At 41.4% G+C, this 17,462-nt stretch overlaps 1 protein-coding gene across 1 annotated transcript in view; it reads right to left on the bottom strand.

The window, feature by feature from the left end:
• Nucleotides 1-205: 205 nt before the first annotated feature.
• LOC134219407 (soluble guanylate cyclase 88E) overlaps nt 206-17,462 on the bottom strand; it is a 124,923-nt gene continuing 107,666 nt past the window's right edge. Inside the window, exons 5-13 of the mRNA XM_062698131.1 lie at nt 3,386-3,509; nt 3,182-3,323; nt 2,994-3,120; nt 2,568-2,919; nt 2,379-2,511; nt 1,590-2,314; nt 1,444-1,529; nt 1,160-1,381; nt 206-955 (exon numbers count right to left, since the gene is read on the bottom strand). Of these exons, the coding sequence (XP_062554115.1) occupies nt 676-955; nt 1,160-1,381; nt 1,444-1,529; nt 1,590-2,314; nt 2,379-2,511; nt 2,568-2,919; nt 2,994-3,120; nt 3,182-3,323; nt 3,386-3,509 (2,191 nt within the window). The 3' untranslated portion in view covers nt 206-675. The remainder of the gene's footprint in view (nt 956-1,159; nt 1,382-1,443; nt 1,530-1,589; nt 2,315-2,378; nt 2,512-2,567; nt 2,920-2,993; nt 3,121-3,181; nt 3,324-3,385; nt 3,510-17,462) is intronic.

Here is a 17,462-nt window from a genome sequence, read left to right as displayed (position 1 = left end):
CGTTTTGCTCTTAATTCTGATAAAATTATATTTGAGTGTGTTAGGGGAAATTTTACACATTTGTCAGAATCTTTTCTACCGGTGACTTCCACTTTGATGAATTTTGTATCGACAGATACGTATTCCGTTTACTTGAAAACTTCTTCAGTGTTTTGTTATCGACTCGATAATAAAAGGAAATACGTATCGGTCGATTCAAAATCCATCTATTGGCAGTAAATGGAAGAAAAAAATCTTATAATTGTTCAAACACACGTGCCGTGAAAAGTGGACGTAAAATGGAGTGACGTATAAAGAAGTGCCGTAAAAAGGTTTGAGTGTAAGTATGATTCCAATGTGCTAGTCCCTGCTGCGAAAATCTGTGAATATCGGAAAGATTGACTTAGGACCTTCAATATTACATTCATATTTTTTATAAAGTCAACTAAAAACAATGTGAATAAATCCACCATTCGGTCATCTTTTCCCTACCTTCGCATTACCAAACCAACCAGCCATTCACACTCTATATACACTCACTCATCGTCTACTCCTAAGATAAAATAAATAGATCTACAAAACTATTGCTACGGTGCTCTCTTTATATACTCGGGATATTCCAGATATCCCAATAATGCCTCGAAGAATTAGCACCGCGCAGCCACCCCGTTCTAATAACAAGCCCCGCCCCGAGCTCTAGAGCAACTGACAAGCATTGGAATGCACTTTGTGGTGGCGCCCATTCTGGTGGTGTTGAACCATACCCGGATAGTTTGGGCAGCATTTGTGCTCTTTGGCATGGGTGAAGCTAACACTTTGGGGTACCCTATTGGAACCGGTGCCGCCGGCCGGAGCCGAGCCACCACACCCAGGACAGGGCTGTGGCAGGGTACGTGTGTGTTCACAAGCCGATTGTGCTGGTTGAGAAACGGCCGCAGTAGCAGCATCAGGAGGAGGAGAAGGAGGTGCCTGAGATCTACAAGCGTTTGTGGTGCCGGTGTTGGTTGTATTGTTGTTGTGGCAGCAAGCAGTTGAGGACGAGCACCCGGAAGTTGCCGAGCATGTAATGGGAAAGTAAACGTTTAAACTATACATTGCATAAGAAGTATCGGGTATGTTGTTGTTAATAGTGTGAGTGGGATCGTTAATCGGGGGATTGTTACATTTGGGCACTACAGACCTACTACAGTTGGACTTGCAAATGTTGCCATCCGACCGAGATGTGGGTGGGTTCATAAAGCACATTCCGGGCAGATCTGTTTCATAGATGTCCTGAACCATCTTGTCCAGCTTTTGAAGAGCTGCGTTTTGCTTCTGCTGCACGCTTTCCAGTTTGGCTTTCCGGTTCTTTGCTTTCTGCTGTTCACTGACAGAGACGTTCTGCTGTTTGCTGAGCAAATTCCTTCCGAATTAGAACATGAGTAGTTTGATATAAGAGCATCTAGCGGTAATAAATGTACTCACGATTTCTTTATTTCATGATCGACAAAACTCCGGGCTGACGGTGAATTGGTTGTGTTTGAGAGAAGATCCAGCTCCTCTTCTGAGAACTAAAATGAAAAGAATATTATGAAACTTCTTCAAGGTTTCAACGCCATCAATGAACATACTTGTCCCGCCACGTAAGGTTTCGACTTCGATCGAAAAGCGGGCGGTGGACTAAAAGCGCAGGATGATGGAGTCGATGGTGTATAGTTGGTATTGCTGATCGAATTTCGGTGGTGCATATCTTCTAAAAAGTCCTCGGTATCGCTAACCAGCGATCCAAAGACATCCGAAACGCTATGCATGAAAGCATGTCCCATGGAATTTGATCGATTTTCCCGTCCACGTGGCCCAAAGCTGTGTAGCTTGACCGGAGAATTGGCGATACTTCGCCTGGCAACGTCCTCGAACGTCACGGGTGAATAAACTCGTCGATCTTCTGTACCTGCAGAGCTCAAACCTCCACTAGACTGCTTGTGCGGGATACTGTAAGTTGATATGCTGACTCGGCGATCTTTACTCGATTCGATGTACTCAATCGAAGGCTGTTTTATTTCCTGCGACAAAAGCTGCAACGGAGAGCGATTTTCCTTGCGATCCAACCAATACGTTTTCATCGTGCCTTTTCCCTTGACATCAATTTCACCCCGCTCAGAGACATGATAGTTTGGGGGCAAGAAGTTTTTCGTTGACTGTGATATGTGAATTTTCATCGCTTGACTAGTGGACTCCATCCGTGAGGCCGTATTTACAGAATCACCAAAAAGGCAATAACGAGGCATCTTGAGCCCTACGATGCCCGCTACCACAGCACCAGAGTGTACACCCACCCGTATCCTTAAATGAGATCCTGATCGGATATACAGAGTTGAATCAACCGACTTCCGTTCGCCAAGATTCGAAAGCACACTTACCAGTTGAAGGGTCCTTAAGATCAGTAATAGCTTCGATCATATCCAAAGCCATATCACAAACTTTTTCTGCATGGTTCTGTTCCTTCTCAGGAGCACCAGAAACGACCATATAGGCATCGCCAATAGTCTCAACCTTAGTAAAGAATTTTCGATTGAATAATCTTTCAAAATCAACAAAACCTTACATACCTTATATACATTGTTTCGCTCCGTGAGCGTATCGAATATCGAATACATAGCATTCAACATCGATACCACCTCCATCGGAGTAATGCGACTGCAAATTTCGGTGAACGTGACCACATCCGAGAACAGAATTGACACACTGTTGAACATCTCGCAGGTATCGATCGGGTTTTCGCCTCGTCTCAGTCGATCGGCCACCTGTTTCGGTATCATCTGATACAGCAGCTCATCGGTACGGCGCATTTCCTCGTCCAATTTGCGCATCGATTCCTCCAACTTCTTGGACTTCTGCTGCTCCTGGTCCAACGCGAGCTTAAGCTCGACTGATTGCTGCGTTCCGGCCAGCATGAGATCCCTTTCAAGAAAGAACAATTACATGCATTATCACACTCAAGTGTTTCGAAAGCTCACAGTTCGGAAGATACTCACCTACTGAAGTCGTGCATCGACAGATCGTTTATGTACAGTCCAGTGCTTATGAGCGAGGACAGCTTGGGCATAACCGGCGTACCGAGGAACATTATCATACGCCAGTTTTCCATGTAGATCATTTGACCTGAGAAATCAAAAATAGTTTTACGCGTATTGTATCGAAAGCCTAAAAATTTAAAACGCACCTTTGAGCCTTAGATGTTTCTCCACTTCCTCCTGCTGCTCCTGATCACTGAGGAAGATTTCAGTCTTTCTTTGGTTTTCCGGTCGCTTTTTGACCGACTCCATGGTGACTAGTTCGAAGATGTTGTTTGTGCGGTTGAGTATCTGGAGAATTATCACATTAGTTACTAGTAGATGAAACCAAATTACAATCTAATTCGTTTTACCGTTTGGAACTTGAAAGATATCAGAGGCCGTCTCAGCTCGAACCAATCGGTGATCTTTTTCGTCAGAAGATCCGGTACGATGACCATCAATGAGTTGCCAATGCTGCGTACCACCATATCGGCTCTGCGGGAAAAATAATAGAGGTATAGCGATCAAATGTTGCGGATGGAATATGTTAGCGCTAATAGAATTACACGCACACAGTATGAACAAAACCTGTAAATTTTCGTTCTAGTAGATGTAGCAGACCTGCTCCGTGTTAAACAATATAAAATTATAGTTTAAATGTTTAAATATGTTTTAAATTTACGCGTGCTGGAATTTTACAGCCCTTATTTTTATTGGAAAACAAAAAAAAATAGAAGCAGAGCATGGGAATCGAACTTTGTTCGGCGGAGTTAGAGCCTAGCTTGTTAGCCTCTCCATAATTTCCGCTTCTTGAAAACGAGGCGATCAAGGTGTCAGGCGTTTCGGTGATTCGATAATTCTTCATCAAGCTAAGCGATAGCTTAAATTTACATAGCTCCTTCGAGTCAGAATCGTATTAAAAGTATTCATCACAAATTTCTCGCCGAAATGTCCGAGCACCATAAAATTATAGCAATGAAATGCTGCGACAGGACGGTCATCTTATTGGGATATCCGAATATATGCATCTGGTAAACGCTTATGTGAATAAATTAGGTTCCAACCGTAGTTTGCATAAATTGGAGTGGAGTTTGTTTTTTTTTGACAGCCGCATGCTCGCACACCAAGGTTTCCGGCAGATTCATGTAAAATTAAGATATATTGAATTGAAATATTTTTAATTTATTTTAAATTTTATTATTTATACATCACAGAAACTTAAAATTATGATCTGATACACATTCTGTTTCCGAATTTTACATTCAATGATGAATTAAGTCGTGGCTAATTTTCATAATACTTTACTGGGTGGATTCCAATGAAACGCATGTTTGCAAATTAAGTTTCCACCCGTAAGTAGGATGGTTAGCTCAGACCTACTTGCTTCTCCGTAGTTCCGCTTCTGGTGACTTCATCGGTGGAACTAAGGATTGGAGATCTAATTACAAGGTCACCAGGAGCGGCCAGTGTAGTTTACACATGATCTACTGGCGCGAAATTCAGCACGTTGTTAATTATTGAGGCTGCTGGGGATTAAAGTCGTTTGTTTCCCTGAATTCGGGTTAGGGCCACTTTGCATAGGACTTTTAAAACGGGACACAATGCCATACCTACCTGTGTAACTTTTTGGCTACAGGCAGCGTCCCGCTACACTGGGGATATAGATACTTTTGAGCAGTGTGTAGCGGTGTAAATCTGGTCATATTATCAGGAGCACTTCAGTGCAGCTAATAATATGACGTCCCCTAACATCCTACGGTATCAAGCGACCCGTGCCAAGGGGATGCATGGTCTGAGGGATGAAATAAATTTCAAACCGCTAACGGAGCCTGTGGGGTACCTGGGTACCCCCCACAGTATAGCGTTCCCCTACCACGTTATTGCGGAGCTCTGGCATGGCGGACCTATTTCTCGCGCGACTCGTGGGACCAAAATGTCGAACAAAACAAAAACCAAATTTGAGTGGAGAGGAAGAAGCGTCTGACGGAAGGGAGGATCCCTTCGCCAGACGAAGTGTCCTTAACAGGTCGCCCCACCGATCGCCAGGGGCAGGCGATACAGAATAGCGTGGCAGGTCGGAGGAGCCGCCCATCGAGATCAAGATGGACAGAGCTACACGGAAGTGATGACCAGTCACAAGGAGAGTGGAGGCCTGAAAATGGAGGTGATTACAGACGCAACGGACGTAATCATGTCCTTCCTGGACAACGGCGGGAAATACAGCAAGGACCTTAAAAAGTTCGTTCTGACCCTCTGCAACATGGTTGAAGAGGCAAAGCAGGAGTGGAAGTCCTTGCTGCAGGCAAGTAAGGAGGCGAAACGAAAGATCCACCAACTTACCGATGAGAAAGCCAAGTGGCCAAGCGGTGGAGGCCAGGAAGCAAGCTGTGCCGAAGATTCGAGTCCTTACGAAAAAAAAGCAGCTGGCAGAAAGCCAGACTGCAGAACTCCGCAGATGCATGGCTGTTACTGGAGCAACTCCAAAGCTTAGTAAGGTCAGTATGGCAACCGACCTAAAGGAAGCTAGCGCCAAGCCGGTATTGCACGAGAAGAAGGCTACTAAGACTCGCCGGGAGAAGGTTGAGCAGGCAGCCGACCCTAAGGAACGACGGAAACCAGTTCCTCCTTTTACGAGTACTACCGAAGTTCGCTGGAAGGAAGGCTTGCCCTCCCTAGCAACACACATGTATCACATAGGTTACTGTAACTCATATGTGACCAGATTTGGTCACAATAAAGTTGCTGCAACTATCTTTGTCGAACTTGTGTTGCTCGGGCTGGAGGGAGTTGTGAATCCCAAAAAGTCGAAGAAGTAGCGAAAAGTGGCAGAGGAGGCGAAGGCGCCATTGACCAAGAAGGGGAGTTCCCGTAGAGGAAAGGGCACACCTTCCAATGGCCATGGCAGAAAGGACAGAGGCGAAGCAATTATCGTCAAGGCTGATGGTAGGTGCGATGCTGACGTTCTGAAGGCTTTGCGCAGGGATAAAAACGAACAGTGGGTAATGTCTGTGACATAACCGCTAAGTGGACGTAGGACTTGACTTGACCATGCCTATAAGACACATAATATGTCCAAATTTCTCACATCAACTATTCTGGATACATAATCGGCGTTGCATACCATTCCTTGGCCAAATCTTTTCATCAAACCGACACAGAAATCAAATCTACCTCGAACAAGAATCATCAAAAAAAATTCAGGAAGTATCTGTCCGGTCACGAAATATTAGCCTCGACAGTGGCAACCTTCCCACTGAAGGACTGCCTGAAATTAACCACAAGTTGGCTCAGCAGGGGATGTAGACTGTATCTCAGCCCTTCCACTGAAGAGCCTTCTAATCCGTGCGATAGCGACTGAAGGAGAACATTATTTTTAACTCTTAGAGCCTTGCAAAAGGCTGTTTGCTTCGGCTAAGTGCAGAAAGTAAGAAAACGATCTTTTCAAATAACCGCGAATTTCTAGTGATGGTATAAAAAAGACTGAATGCTCTGCGAGCGAATGCACTTTTCTTTTATACTACTTAATTTTGAATCTTCTCTGCTTCCCAATTGCTGGGCCAATCAGCTAGTGTCTTGTATCCCGCTTCTTTGTCAGACAAAGCGTCATCATCATCAACGCGTTCGAGAAGGGCTTCTTCTTTTTACGCTTGTTGCTCGCTGCTGGCGTCTATTTCCTAACGGGACTTCGTTTGATACAGCCAATAAGCCGTGTGCGTGTTCTTTTTTGAGACAACATTGTTAGTAGTAGGGGGAAGGAAACACCCGGACATGGGATTTCGGGTGATAAGATTTAGAATTGGTAACATGGGACGATCATTCGCTATTTATGAAAATCACGCATAAAATTTTATCACTATAATATTGGATTTGACACCAAGTTCAATTTCTATCCCGAAGGGTATTGAAAGCTTTGATATTGATCTCTATTATTGGCTCTCTGAAGAACCGTTTGTTTTTTGGACATACATGCTGCACCATGTGACTTTTCTTCAGCCTGTCTCGGCTCATCACCGATGCCGGCCGGTCTCGGCTCGACTCAGCTGATGCTGCTGCCGGTATCTGCTCAGCATTGCTGCTTTGGCGTGTCTGTAGGGTGGACTGCTGCTGTACTGGCTAGGTTTCGGCTGATGATGGTGGCTTCGATGACTTCATTCCCTGCTAAAAGGTGTGAGTGCTGTTCAATCGATGATGCGGTTTCTTCGCTTGTCCCGGTCAGAATGAAAGGAAAAAATCGCGTTGCGCTATTTTATGGCTTCTCGGCAGACCCAGCGGCTGCTCATTCGCTGGTGTCTGCACCAATCAGAACGTGGTAATGGAATGATGCAAGAATTATGCGGTACCCATATTTATAGGTTCCCTTGATCTCAATGTTTTTCATTGAAAACAATTTCATGCCTATTGAAACAAGTTTTTCGGGTCTTATCAAGCATGAACATGAAAGGCATACTTGAAATCTGTCGATTGAGGGGCTTACCGCAGAAATTCGTCCACTGAGACGAACGCTATTAACGTTTAAAATCTTTCAACACAGCGTAACGCGGTCGATTATAATATTTTGAAATGACACCCGGTATAGTAAAGAGAGACGTAAGTCCTACGTCAAAACGAACAGTGGGTAATGTCTGTGACATAACCGCTAAGTGGACGTAGGACTTGACTTGACCATGCCTTTAAAATACATAATATGTCCAAATTTCTCACATCAACTATTTTGGATAAATAATCGGCGTTGCATACCATTCCTTGGCAAAATCTTCTCATCAAACCGACACGGAAATCAAATCTACCTCAAACCTCGAACCTCGTGGGCCAATCAGCTAGTGTCTTGTATCCCGCTTCTTTGTCAGCCAAAGCGTCACCATCATCAACGCGTTCGAGAAGGGCTTCTTCTTTTTTACGCTTGTTGCTCGCTGCTGGCGTCTATTTTCTAACAGGACTTTTCGCTTGATACAGGCCAATAAGCCGGGCAAGCGAGCTTAGAATTGCAGTTCAGGTGAGAAGTACGTGTTCTTTTCTGAGACAACATTGTTAGTAGTAGAAGGAAGGAAACACCCGGAAACAATGTTTATCTACTGGGTGGTGCGGATAGAATCGATTTGGTTGTCAAACTGAAGCCAAAATTTTCTATTGTGCCGGAGCCAAACATTGAAGATTGTGGTTATGTTCGTTTCTGATCTAATATTGAGAAGTATTGTTATTATTTGGGGAAAAAATAAAAATAAACTTTGTTTGAGTTTTGTATTCTTTGTAACAAATATTCTCACATTATATTTCGAGTGGAAAATTAGTAGAAATGCATCTAAAAAGCACTCGTTACAAAATTTCTTGAGATTCAGCAGCTGATTGGAGCATGAATGTATTAAACAATCGTCAAGTCATGTAGAGTCTAGCGCATTTGTGCGCCCTCATGCAGCGTGGAAAGAGAAATTCGAAAAGCGGGAAATGTTTGACAGCCGAGTAACTGCAAGATAATTTTGTTTATGGGAGAGATTTCAAAATATCCCTCTACTTGCTTGAGCGCAGAAAAGCGGCTCTATCAGCAGCACCCAGTTTATCTACATATTTTTTTATCAATGCCAAAAAATCCAACATTTGATGAAAAATCGATTGATAGTTTATTAATGTTTGAGCTGTTATCGGTGTTTTTTTTATCCAAATAAGATTATGTGAGAGATTTGGACATCTTATGAATCTTTAAAGGCATGGTCAAGCGAAGTCCTTCGTCCACTTCGCGGTTAAATCAGAAAAATTATCCACTGTTAGTTTTGACGCTTTTTATGAAAATCACGCATAAAATTTTATCTCTAGAATATTGGATTGGCACCCAAGCACAATTTCTATCCCGAAGGGTTATCACGCAAGCTAATTAAATTTTTAAAACGATTCTACTGCGAAAAACTCTTTAGTAGATCTTGAAAGCTTGAGATCGTAGAAAACTTGATCAATGAATCGTTCACTTTGAACGTACAGGGGCACACTAGAAGTTAACTTTCTGAAAGCAGTGTGGCGAAAGGCATCTAAGGTTCGATTTCTCAAATTTAAGCACCTTAATCAAAAAAAATATTTGGTGGGCGTACTAGCGAACACCATCCATACCCAAGTAACATTTTTAGTTTTATAACGCTCTTGAAGACCATAATTTGCTCTACAAGAGTGTAATAAAACCAGTATAAAACCAAAATGTTACTAGGGTATAGCCGGTACCGGTACCATATAGTTTTTCATGAAAAGTTCCTAATTTTGAGAAAACCCGCGTTAGATGTCTTTCGCCATATAAATTTCTGGAGGTTAACTCATGCCGGCTATTTGCGTATATACGATAGCGCCTGGCTGTGGAAGTGGCGGGTAGAAAATCAGCCACTGTCAATAATTCATCTGAGGCATTCCACGGGGGCATGTCAGTCGATCCTGAGCGACCATTTCGAAAATATTTGAAACTCTGCACAGTTTTTCAATTTCATCTAAATCGTCATTTTTCGATATCAAATCTTCATATTGAGTCACGACTAACTTTTCAAAAGGGTGTATGTGAAAATGGTTCAAAAATATTTAAAAAGCTGCACAGCAAAAACGGAATGTTCGATTGTTATGATTTTTTCAGCAAAGTTAGACAACTAAATGGTGATTCTTAAGAAAATGTGCACAGTAAAAAAAAAATTTTTTTTGCCTTTAAAAATATCATTTTCGTCACAAAAACTCAAATATCTCAAAACCCTATCTTTTTAATTTTTTTAGGGAAAACGGTCCATTATATTAGCTATCTACCATAAAAATTTGGTGATGGTAAACTAATAAACAAAAAAGTTATGACATTTCAAACATTTCACAATTTTCACATTGAGTAAAAAAAAAATTTTTCTGTGTAAGTTATTTCGAGAATTGCAGTTTGATGCAGATTTTATTGTTAAGGGACGTGATTTAAACAAGTTGTTTTCATGATATTTTGATTTAATTATTCATAGCATCTATAAGAAACTTAGACACGATCCAGTGTTGTGATCAAAAGTATTGATAGTGTCATAATTTTCATTGCACGTGACTGGCGAAAAATTCTTTTAATAGTGTTGAAACCTGTTGATAATAACGTTGATAGAAACATATCAGAAATGTTATTTTTAAGACAAAAGCTGCAAAATCAAAGATTTATATACACGTGTACGTCTATAGTTTACCTGCAAAAATATACCTCTTAGAGAATAGACTTTATGATCGGGAGGAAACGGGTATCTTCAACAACAACAAATGCATGATAGGTACATACCATGACAATGCTCACGAAAAAGCAAAAAATTACTACTACTAAGGTTGTTAAAGATCTTATAGTAATTTTTTCTTCAGTCAAGCAAATGACACCAAACTAGTCAGTAAAAACTTAAAAGTGATTTTGTTTATTGAAATATTACGAACAACATGAGTAGCCGCTTTCTCAACTGTTGTAGGCCGTTTGATGGAAAAAAGTGTTCAAAAGAGTTACGAAATCTCACCGAAAGCACCATAGATAAACTGAAAGCGACTGGTTATGCTCCAATGTCCACATTGAATACAAATTTACGCATTTGCACGTCCTGCCGTCTAAACGTTGACAAAAGAGCAATCTGTATATCATCGGTTGAGCAGAGCGCAGGAAGTTCGAAAACGACAGCAACTAAGGAATTGCCAGATGTATCGACAACAACTGAGGAATTACCAGAAGTATTAAGTGCTGAGAGCCTTGCCACCGTACCATCAGCGAAATCTGTTTCAACAAATCAATCGGAAGATGAGTGTATCCAAAAGGTCAACATCGAACGCTTTAACGAGGGCATAGCTGGGATAAAAGTGACTCCGATTAAATGGAGTAAGATGGACTACGTTTATTACCCGGAGAAAAATACCGTGAAATAAACGAAGCTGTACGAAGAAACCTCTTCAAATTAGGACCTGATGATGTGGAAAATACAGACTACGATGAGGTAATTATAAATATGAAGGAAAGGTTCTCGAATGCAGCCACGACAAGGAAAGAAAAATTATTGATTTTGTCGATGCTGCCAAGTTCGTGGTCTATTCAGGATGCCATTGATGAGTTCAAAACCAATAGAAATACAGTAAAAGAGGCAAAACAATTGAAGAATAACTGTCTTTCAACCAAAAATACTAGGTCTAGTACTGCATTAACAGATGAGACAAAAGAAATAGTAGTTCAATATTTTGAAGATGATGAAGTAAGTCGAGCTATGCCTGGTCAAAAAGATTATGCATCAGTAAAAAAGATGGAAAGCGTCAAGCAATCCAAAAACGATTAATGATGACGACTTTGAAAGAAGCGTACACACGCTTCAAGGAAATTCACGATAATATTAAAATAGGTTTTTCCTCATTTGCAAGCCTTCGGCCAAGGCAATGTAAGCTTCTTTCCAATTCAGGAACACATAATGTGTGTGTGCACAACCCATGAGAATATTAATCTTATTTTACATAGTTTGAAAAGAATCAATTTAACAAAGGATATTAAAATGTTAACTGGTAGTCTTTTGTGTGAAAATACAACATCAAATTGCTATCTACGATCTTGTTCGGATTGTCCAGATTCTTCATCATTGAAAAATACTTTATTCGCTGAGTTTGAAGAAAAATATATTGATCAGTTATCATTTGAGCAATGGGTGACCACGGATAGGTGTGACATAGAAACTATTGTAAAACCTGTAGATGAGTTTGTGTCATATTTTTGCTTGAAATTAGAAAGTTTAATCCCTCACGATTTCATTAAAACAGAACAATCCAGCTTTTTAAAAATACGAAAAATACATTACAAAATGGTGAATTTTTAGTCATTTGTGATTTTTCTGAAAATTACAGCTTTGTATTGCAAGATGAAGTGCAGTCCCATCACTGGAACGTACAACAAGCTACAATTCATCCATTCGTTATTTATTTTAATGGAAGTACGCAAATTGAACACTTAAGTTTTATTATAATTTCCGAAGATTTAAGACACGATTCAGTATCCGTAGACTTGTTCATTGAAAAATGATTAACTTTTACGCGTTGATAAGCATAAAGAAGTCAAAAGATATATTTCATGTCTGATGGAGCAGCGTCGAGGTACAACAATCGTAAGCCTTTTGCGAGCCTTTGTCAATTTAACTCAAAGTTCGGACGTGATGCAGTGTGGAATTTTTTTGCTACATCACATGGCAAAGGTCCTTGTGATGCTATTGGAGGAACAATACAGCGCATGGCCACAAGAGCAAGTTTAGCCAAAGAACGTGAGCATCCAATTAAAACTGCGAAAGAACTTTTTGATTGGGCAAATCGTAGAAAAGAAAAAGATTTAACCAAATTATCATTTTGTTTTACTACTACTGAAGAGTACGAAATAAAGGCTTCAGAGCTCAGCGAGCAATTTAATAACGCGAAAACGATTCAAGGAACCCAAAAATTTCACTGTTTCATTCCATTGTCGGAAAATAAAATTAAAGCAAAACTATACTCAAACTGTGCTGATAATAATTCAAAAGAATTCGATATTTTAAAAAATTTGAATTAAAATAAATAAAAAATAAGTATTAATAAACTGTTTTCATGATATCATAACCCATACCAAAATTCAAACCCAAAACTCTTAGAGTTTCTATAACAACATTGTGTAATTGCCACATTTAATTTAATACTTAGGATAATATTAATTCATTTTTATTTATTTATACATATAATATTTATACATATAATATACATAATATCGATGAATACATAAATATGGAATATCATACAAACAACTTGTTTAACTCACGCAAGGCCCTTAACAATAAAATCAGCATCAAACTGCGATTCTTGAAAAAAAAAAATACACGGAAATTTTTTTTTGTTTACTAAATGTGAAAATTGTGAAATGTTTGAAATGTCATAACTTTTTTGTTTATTAGTTTACCATCACCAAATTTTTATGGTAGATAGCTAATATAATGGACCGTTTCCCTAAAAAAATTACGTTCGAAAAAAGATAGGGTTTTGAGATATTTGAGTTTTTGTGACAAAAATGATATTTTTAAAGGCAAACAATTTTTTTTTTTACTGTGCACATTTTCTTAAGAATCACCATTTAGTTGTTTAACTTTGCTGAAAAAATCATAACAATCGAACATTCCGTTTTTGCTGTGCAGCTTTTTAAATATTTTTGAACCATTTTCACATACACCCTTTTGAAAAGTTAGTCGTGACTCAATATGAAGATTTGATATCGAAAAATGACGATTTAGATGAAATTGAAAAACTGTGCAAAGTTTCAACTCAATAGAAAATCATGAATTAAAAATTTTCTTAAATTTTGATGCTGTTGCTTGGAATCGCTCATCTTGTTCAGTGTTGTCATTGACAGTCTATCGTCACACCGCCGAGCCGCGCTTACTGTCCGGTAGGCTTCTCCTTTGTGCGGTGGCCTCGACAATGCCGGACCGAAAATGCCGATGATGCTGACGATTCTGCCTTGCTCTTGAGAAAGCTTAAGTTTGCGATTGCGTAGCTGAGACGATGGAGCAACACTTCAAAAGTTCTGGCGATGCTGTGGTTGCTTTGCCTGTTCTTGTCAGATCTCAGGGTCAGATTGAGAGGAAAAAAATCGTGCTGCGCTTTTTTATGCCTTCCTGACCTAGCGAGAGCTCATTCGCTGACGTCTGCACCAATCAGAGCGTGGCAATGGAATGATGCAAGAATGATGCGGTACTCACACGGCATACAAAAACAAGGCACTATCTACGCGTATGTAAACATCAATTTTTAAAGTAAACAGTTGACGTCACTGCTATCGCTGTTCGGGACGAAGCAAGCCAACGCTCTACGTTTTAGTTTGGCCTTCCTTTGCACTCGTTCATACTGCGATAGCAATCACGTCACTTTTGAACTGTCATTTTCTTAACGAGCCTACCTTGATTGTGTATACCGTGCGGTACTCATATTTATAGGTTCTCGTGAATTCAATATTTTGCTTTGAAAACAGTTTTGGGCCTATTGAAACAAGTTTTCGGGTCTTATCAAGCATGGACATGAAAGGCATACTTGAAATCTGTCGATTGAGGGGCTTACCGCAGAAATTTGTCCACTGAGACGAACGCTATTAACGTTTAAAATCTTTCAACACAGCGTAACGCGGTCGATTTGAATATTTCGAAATGACACCCGGTATAGTAAAGAGAGACGTAAGTCCTACGTCAAAAGCTCACTGGCCTAGGGATTGTATCCGCGAAGGGCGAGATGATCCTTGTCCGGAAGCGGGATGCTGCGCGGAAGAGTTCCGCGTATAAAAAGTTGGCAGAAGAGGTGCTGGGTGATGTGGTTCAGGTGAGAGCCCTATGCCCAGTAGAGGTAATCTAATGCCGAGGCCTGGACGAAATTACCGAAGCCGGTGATCTGGTAGCTGCACTGAGAGATCAGTGTGGCGTTGAAATCTAGGATACCACGATTCGGTTGCGGAAAGGTTATGCTGGAACGCAGTTTACCCCTATGGCTGATGCCAAGAAGGTACTGGATGAGGCCAAGCTAAAGGTGGGTTGGTCGGATTGCTCGGTGAACGCAAACCAACAACCTCAGACCTGCTTCAAGTGCTTCGATTACGGACATAAGTCATATGACTGTAAAGGTCCTGATCGGAGTCGGCTTTGCTGGAGGTTTGGACCGAAGGTCACAAGGCTAACACCTGCCAGGCCACACCGAGGTGTTTGATCTGTAGTCCTGGCACAGATAACAAACACCCATTCGGTGGGCAGGCCTGTCCGGCCTCCAGACGAGCTCGGTCATGCAAGTAGCTCAGCTAAATCTCAACCACTGCGAAGCAGCACAAGTGCTGCTACAACAGTCGGTACACGAGAATAAGTCTGATGTTGCCTTGCTGTCCGACCCGTACCGCATATCTGCTGAACATAGCAGTTGGGTTGCGGACAAGTCCGGAATAGTGATCACCTGGACTTGCGGGAGGTACCCCATCCAGGAGATAGCGTCATCTCCTGATGATGAGGGTTTTGTTATAGCAAAGGTAAACGGAGTTTATCAAATCAAATGTAGTAAGAGAGCCTGCTTTGAAGATTCATTTCATTGATTCAGACTAAGGCCGAAATGGCCTGTGCGTTATATAAGAGTCTTCTCCATTCGGCTCGGTCCATGGCAACACGTCGTCAACCACGCAAGTCATCTTTATTTTCACCGGGTTACTGTCCAACATTCTGGCTACGTGCCCGGCCCACCGCAGTCATCCGATTTTCGCGTTGTGAACGATGGATGGTTCACCCAACAGCTGATGCAACTCGTGATTCATTCGCCTCCTCCACGTACCGCCCGCCATATGCACCCCACCATAGATGGTGTTGGCGTACGGCCAACGAAGAATAAGAATTCCAGGTTTTTAATACAACGTATATTAAAAACTTTCTGCAAAGGATAACAATGGCTCATTCAGAAGTATGCAGTATAGTTTTGTCAAAGAAACTTACGTTTAGGGTTCTTACTCTTTCCTATGCTATTCCCCAACTCCTACTCTGGTTGAAATATTACTCCTGTAAGAACACTTCATATAGTTAATGTTTCTCCTTCGTGGTTTGTTCTAATCTTCACCGTCGCTTCAGGCTACGAATATCAGCAGTGCTCACTGCTCACTAAGCAAATCTACAAAACGAATTCAGCTATCAACCGAATACATTAATTATTTTAGTTATTTAACGCATGATCAATTCGGCTCACCGTGAATCCTAATATCTAACTCTTATCCGATTTGAGCAGTATAGTGTAAGTATAGGTATAGTTTAGGTTAATTTCTACGAATGGAAAAATATTTAGGTAATTTAGGCACATTCAATATTCATAATACACTTCGCCCTACCCTAATATTAGAATAGCAAGGAGAATTATAATTTACTTATACACTATTTAAATAAAGAAAAAAGAAAAACTAGTTTTAAACTGAATTTTAAGTTTTACACATTCGTTTGCAGGCACATTTCATAGTTTTCAGCATACCAATTCCTCTGTTTATCATCCAAACTATTGTCAGCGAAAAGTGGTTCCGTCATCCCATCCGAGAGCCCGGTGTTTGACGTTTCACGCTTGACGTTCCGTTGTCAATCCCAGATGAAGCGACGCGCCGACCGAGGGGTCGTGACACTCCCCCCCACGTACGCCTATGTCCTGGCTTACTGATCCATCGCGTCGAACATCAAGTACAGCTATCTTTGTGGCTGGTCGTTCATAGATTCCCGTTCGGGTCTGCACGGTTGCCGATCTTACCTGGCCATCTTTGCTGTCTTTCACCGAAATAACACGCCCCATAGGCCAACAGTTTCTGGGTAGGCCGGCGTCTACTATTACGACTACGTCGTTCACACCTATCGGTTTGACCTTACCGAACCACTTTGAGCGCTTAGTTGGTTCCGGAAGGTATGCGTATCCATCTTCGCCAGAAAAGGTTTGCCTCCGCTTGAGAAGTACGCCATGCTCGTCTTAGTACACTGCAGCTATCGCCGAGAGGTGTTGCAGGTTTCAGTCCATTTGACATTCCCATGAGAAAATGATTTGGAGTGAGAACAGGAGCATCGAAGTCCTCGGCAAGAACAAACGTCAGAGGACGCGAATTGACAGTATGTTCAATTTCGATTAGTATGTTGCGCAGTGATTCATCTGTCGGGTTACGTCGGGGTTTCATCTTCTGCAGGTTGACTTTGACGGACCGCACTAATCGCTCCCAACACCCACCCATGTGTGGAGAGGCAGGGGGAATAAATTCTCAATCAGTGTGAGGGCTTACAATCTCCCGTATCACCTGGTCTTGGTCCATGTTTTTCAATGCTGCTTCGAGTTCTTTACTACCTGCTACGAAATTCGTGCCTCTATCGCTGAAAATACGTATTGGTACACCTCGCCTAGCCATAAAGTTCCTCAGAGCCATGATACGAGTCGGCATTTAGAGAATGCGCAATTTCCATGAATAGCTCGTATTGATTAGACATGTTATCAGTACCCCCATCGCTTCTCGAGTCTTCGTCCAACTGCCACAGAAATCGGGCCAAATAGTCAACCCCGACATACGAAAATGGTCTGGCGAAAGCCGCAAGTCTCGCTGCTGGAAGATTGCCCATCAACGGAGGGTTTGGTACTGCTCGTTGGTTTTACACTGTTGACAGCTTGCTCTTACACTTTTGCACAGAACTCTTATTTTTGGAATGTGATAGAATTGACGTATCTCGTTGACCACCGTTTCATTATTGCAATGATGATACTTGACGTGGTAGTCTAGTACAATGGTAAGTCTTGTAACGTGGTGATCCTTCGGCAGAACGATAGGATTTTTGTATCCATTGAAGCATATTCACAGTTGCCAATTCTCCTTGCATTCGTAATACTCTAAGCTCGTCCAAGAATGGTGTGAAGTTGAATATAGGACTAGCTTTCGCTATTTCTCGTTTACCGCTTGCAGAATCGCGA

Source organism: Armigeres subalbatus, chromosome 3, assembly GCF_024139115.2.
Source record: "Armigeres subalbatus isolate Guangzhou_Male chromosome 3, GZ_Asu_2, whole genome shotgun sequence".
NCBI lineage: Eukaryota > Metazoa > Arthropoda > Insecta > Diptera > Culicidae > Armigeres > Armigeres subalbatus.
This window is presented reverse-complemented; position numbering and strand designations above follow the sequence as displayed.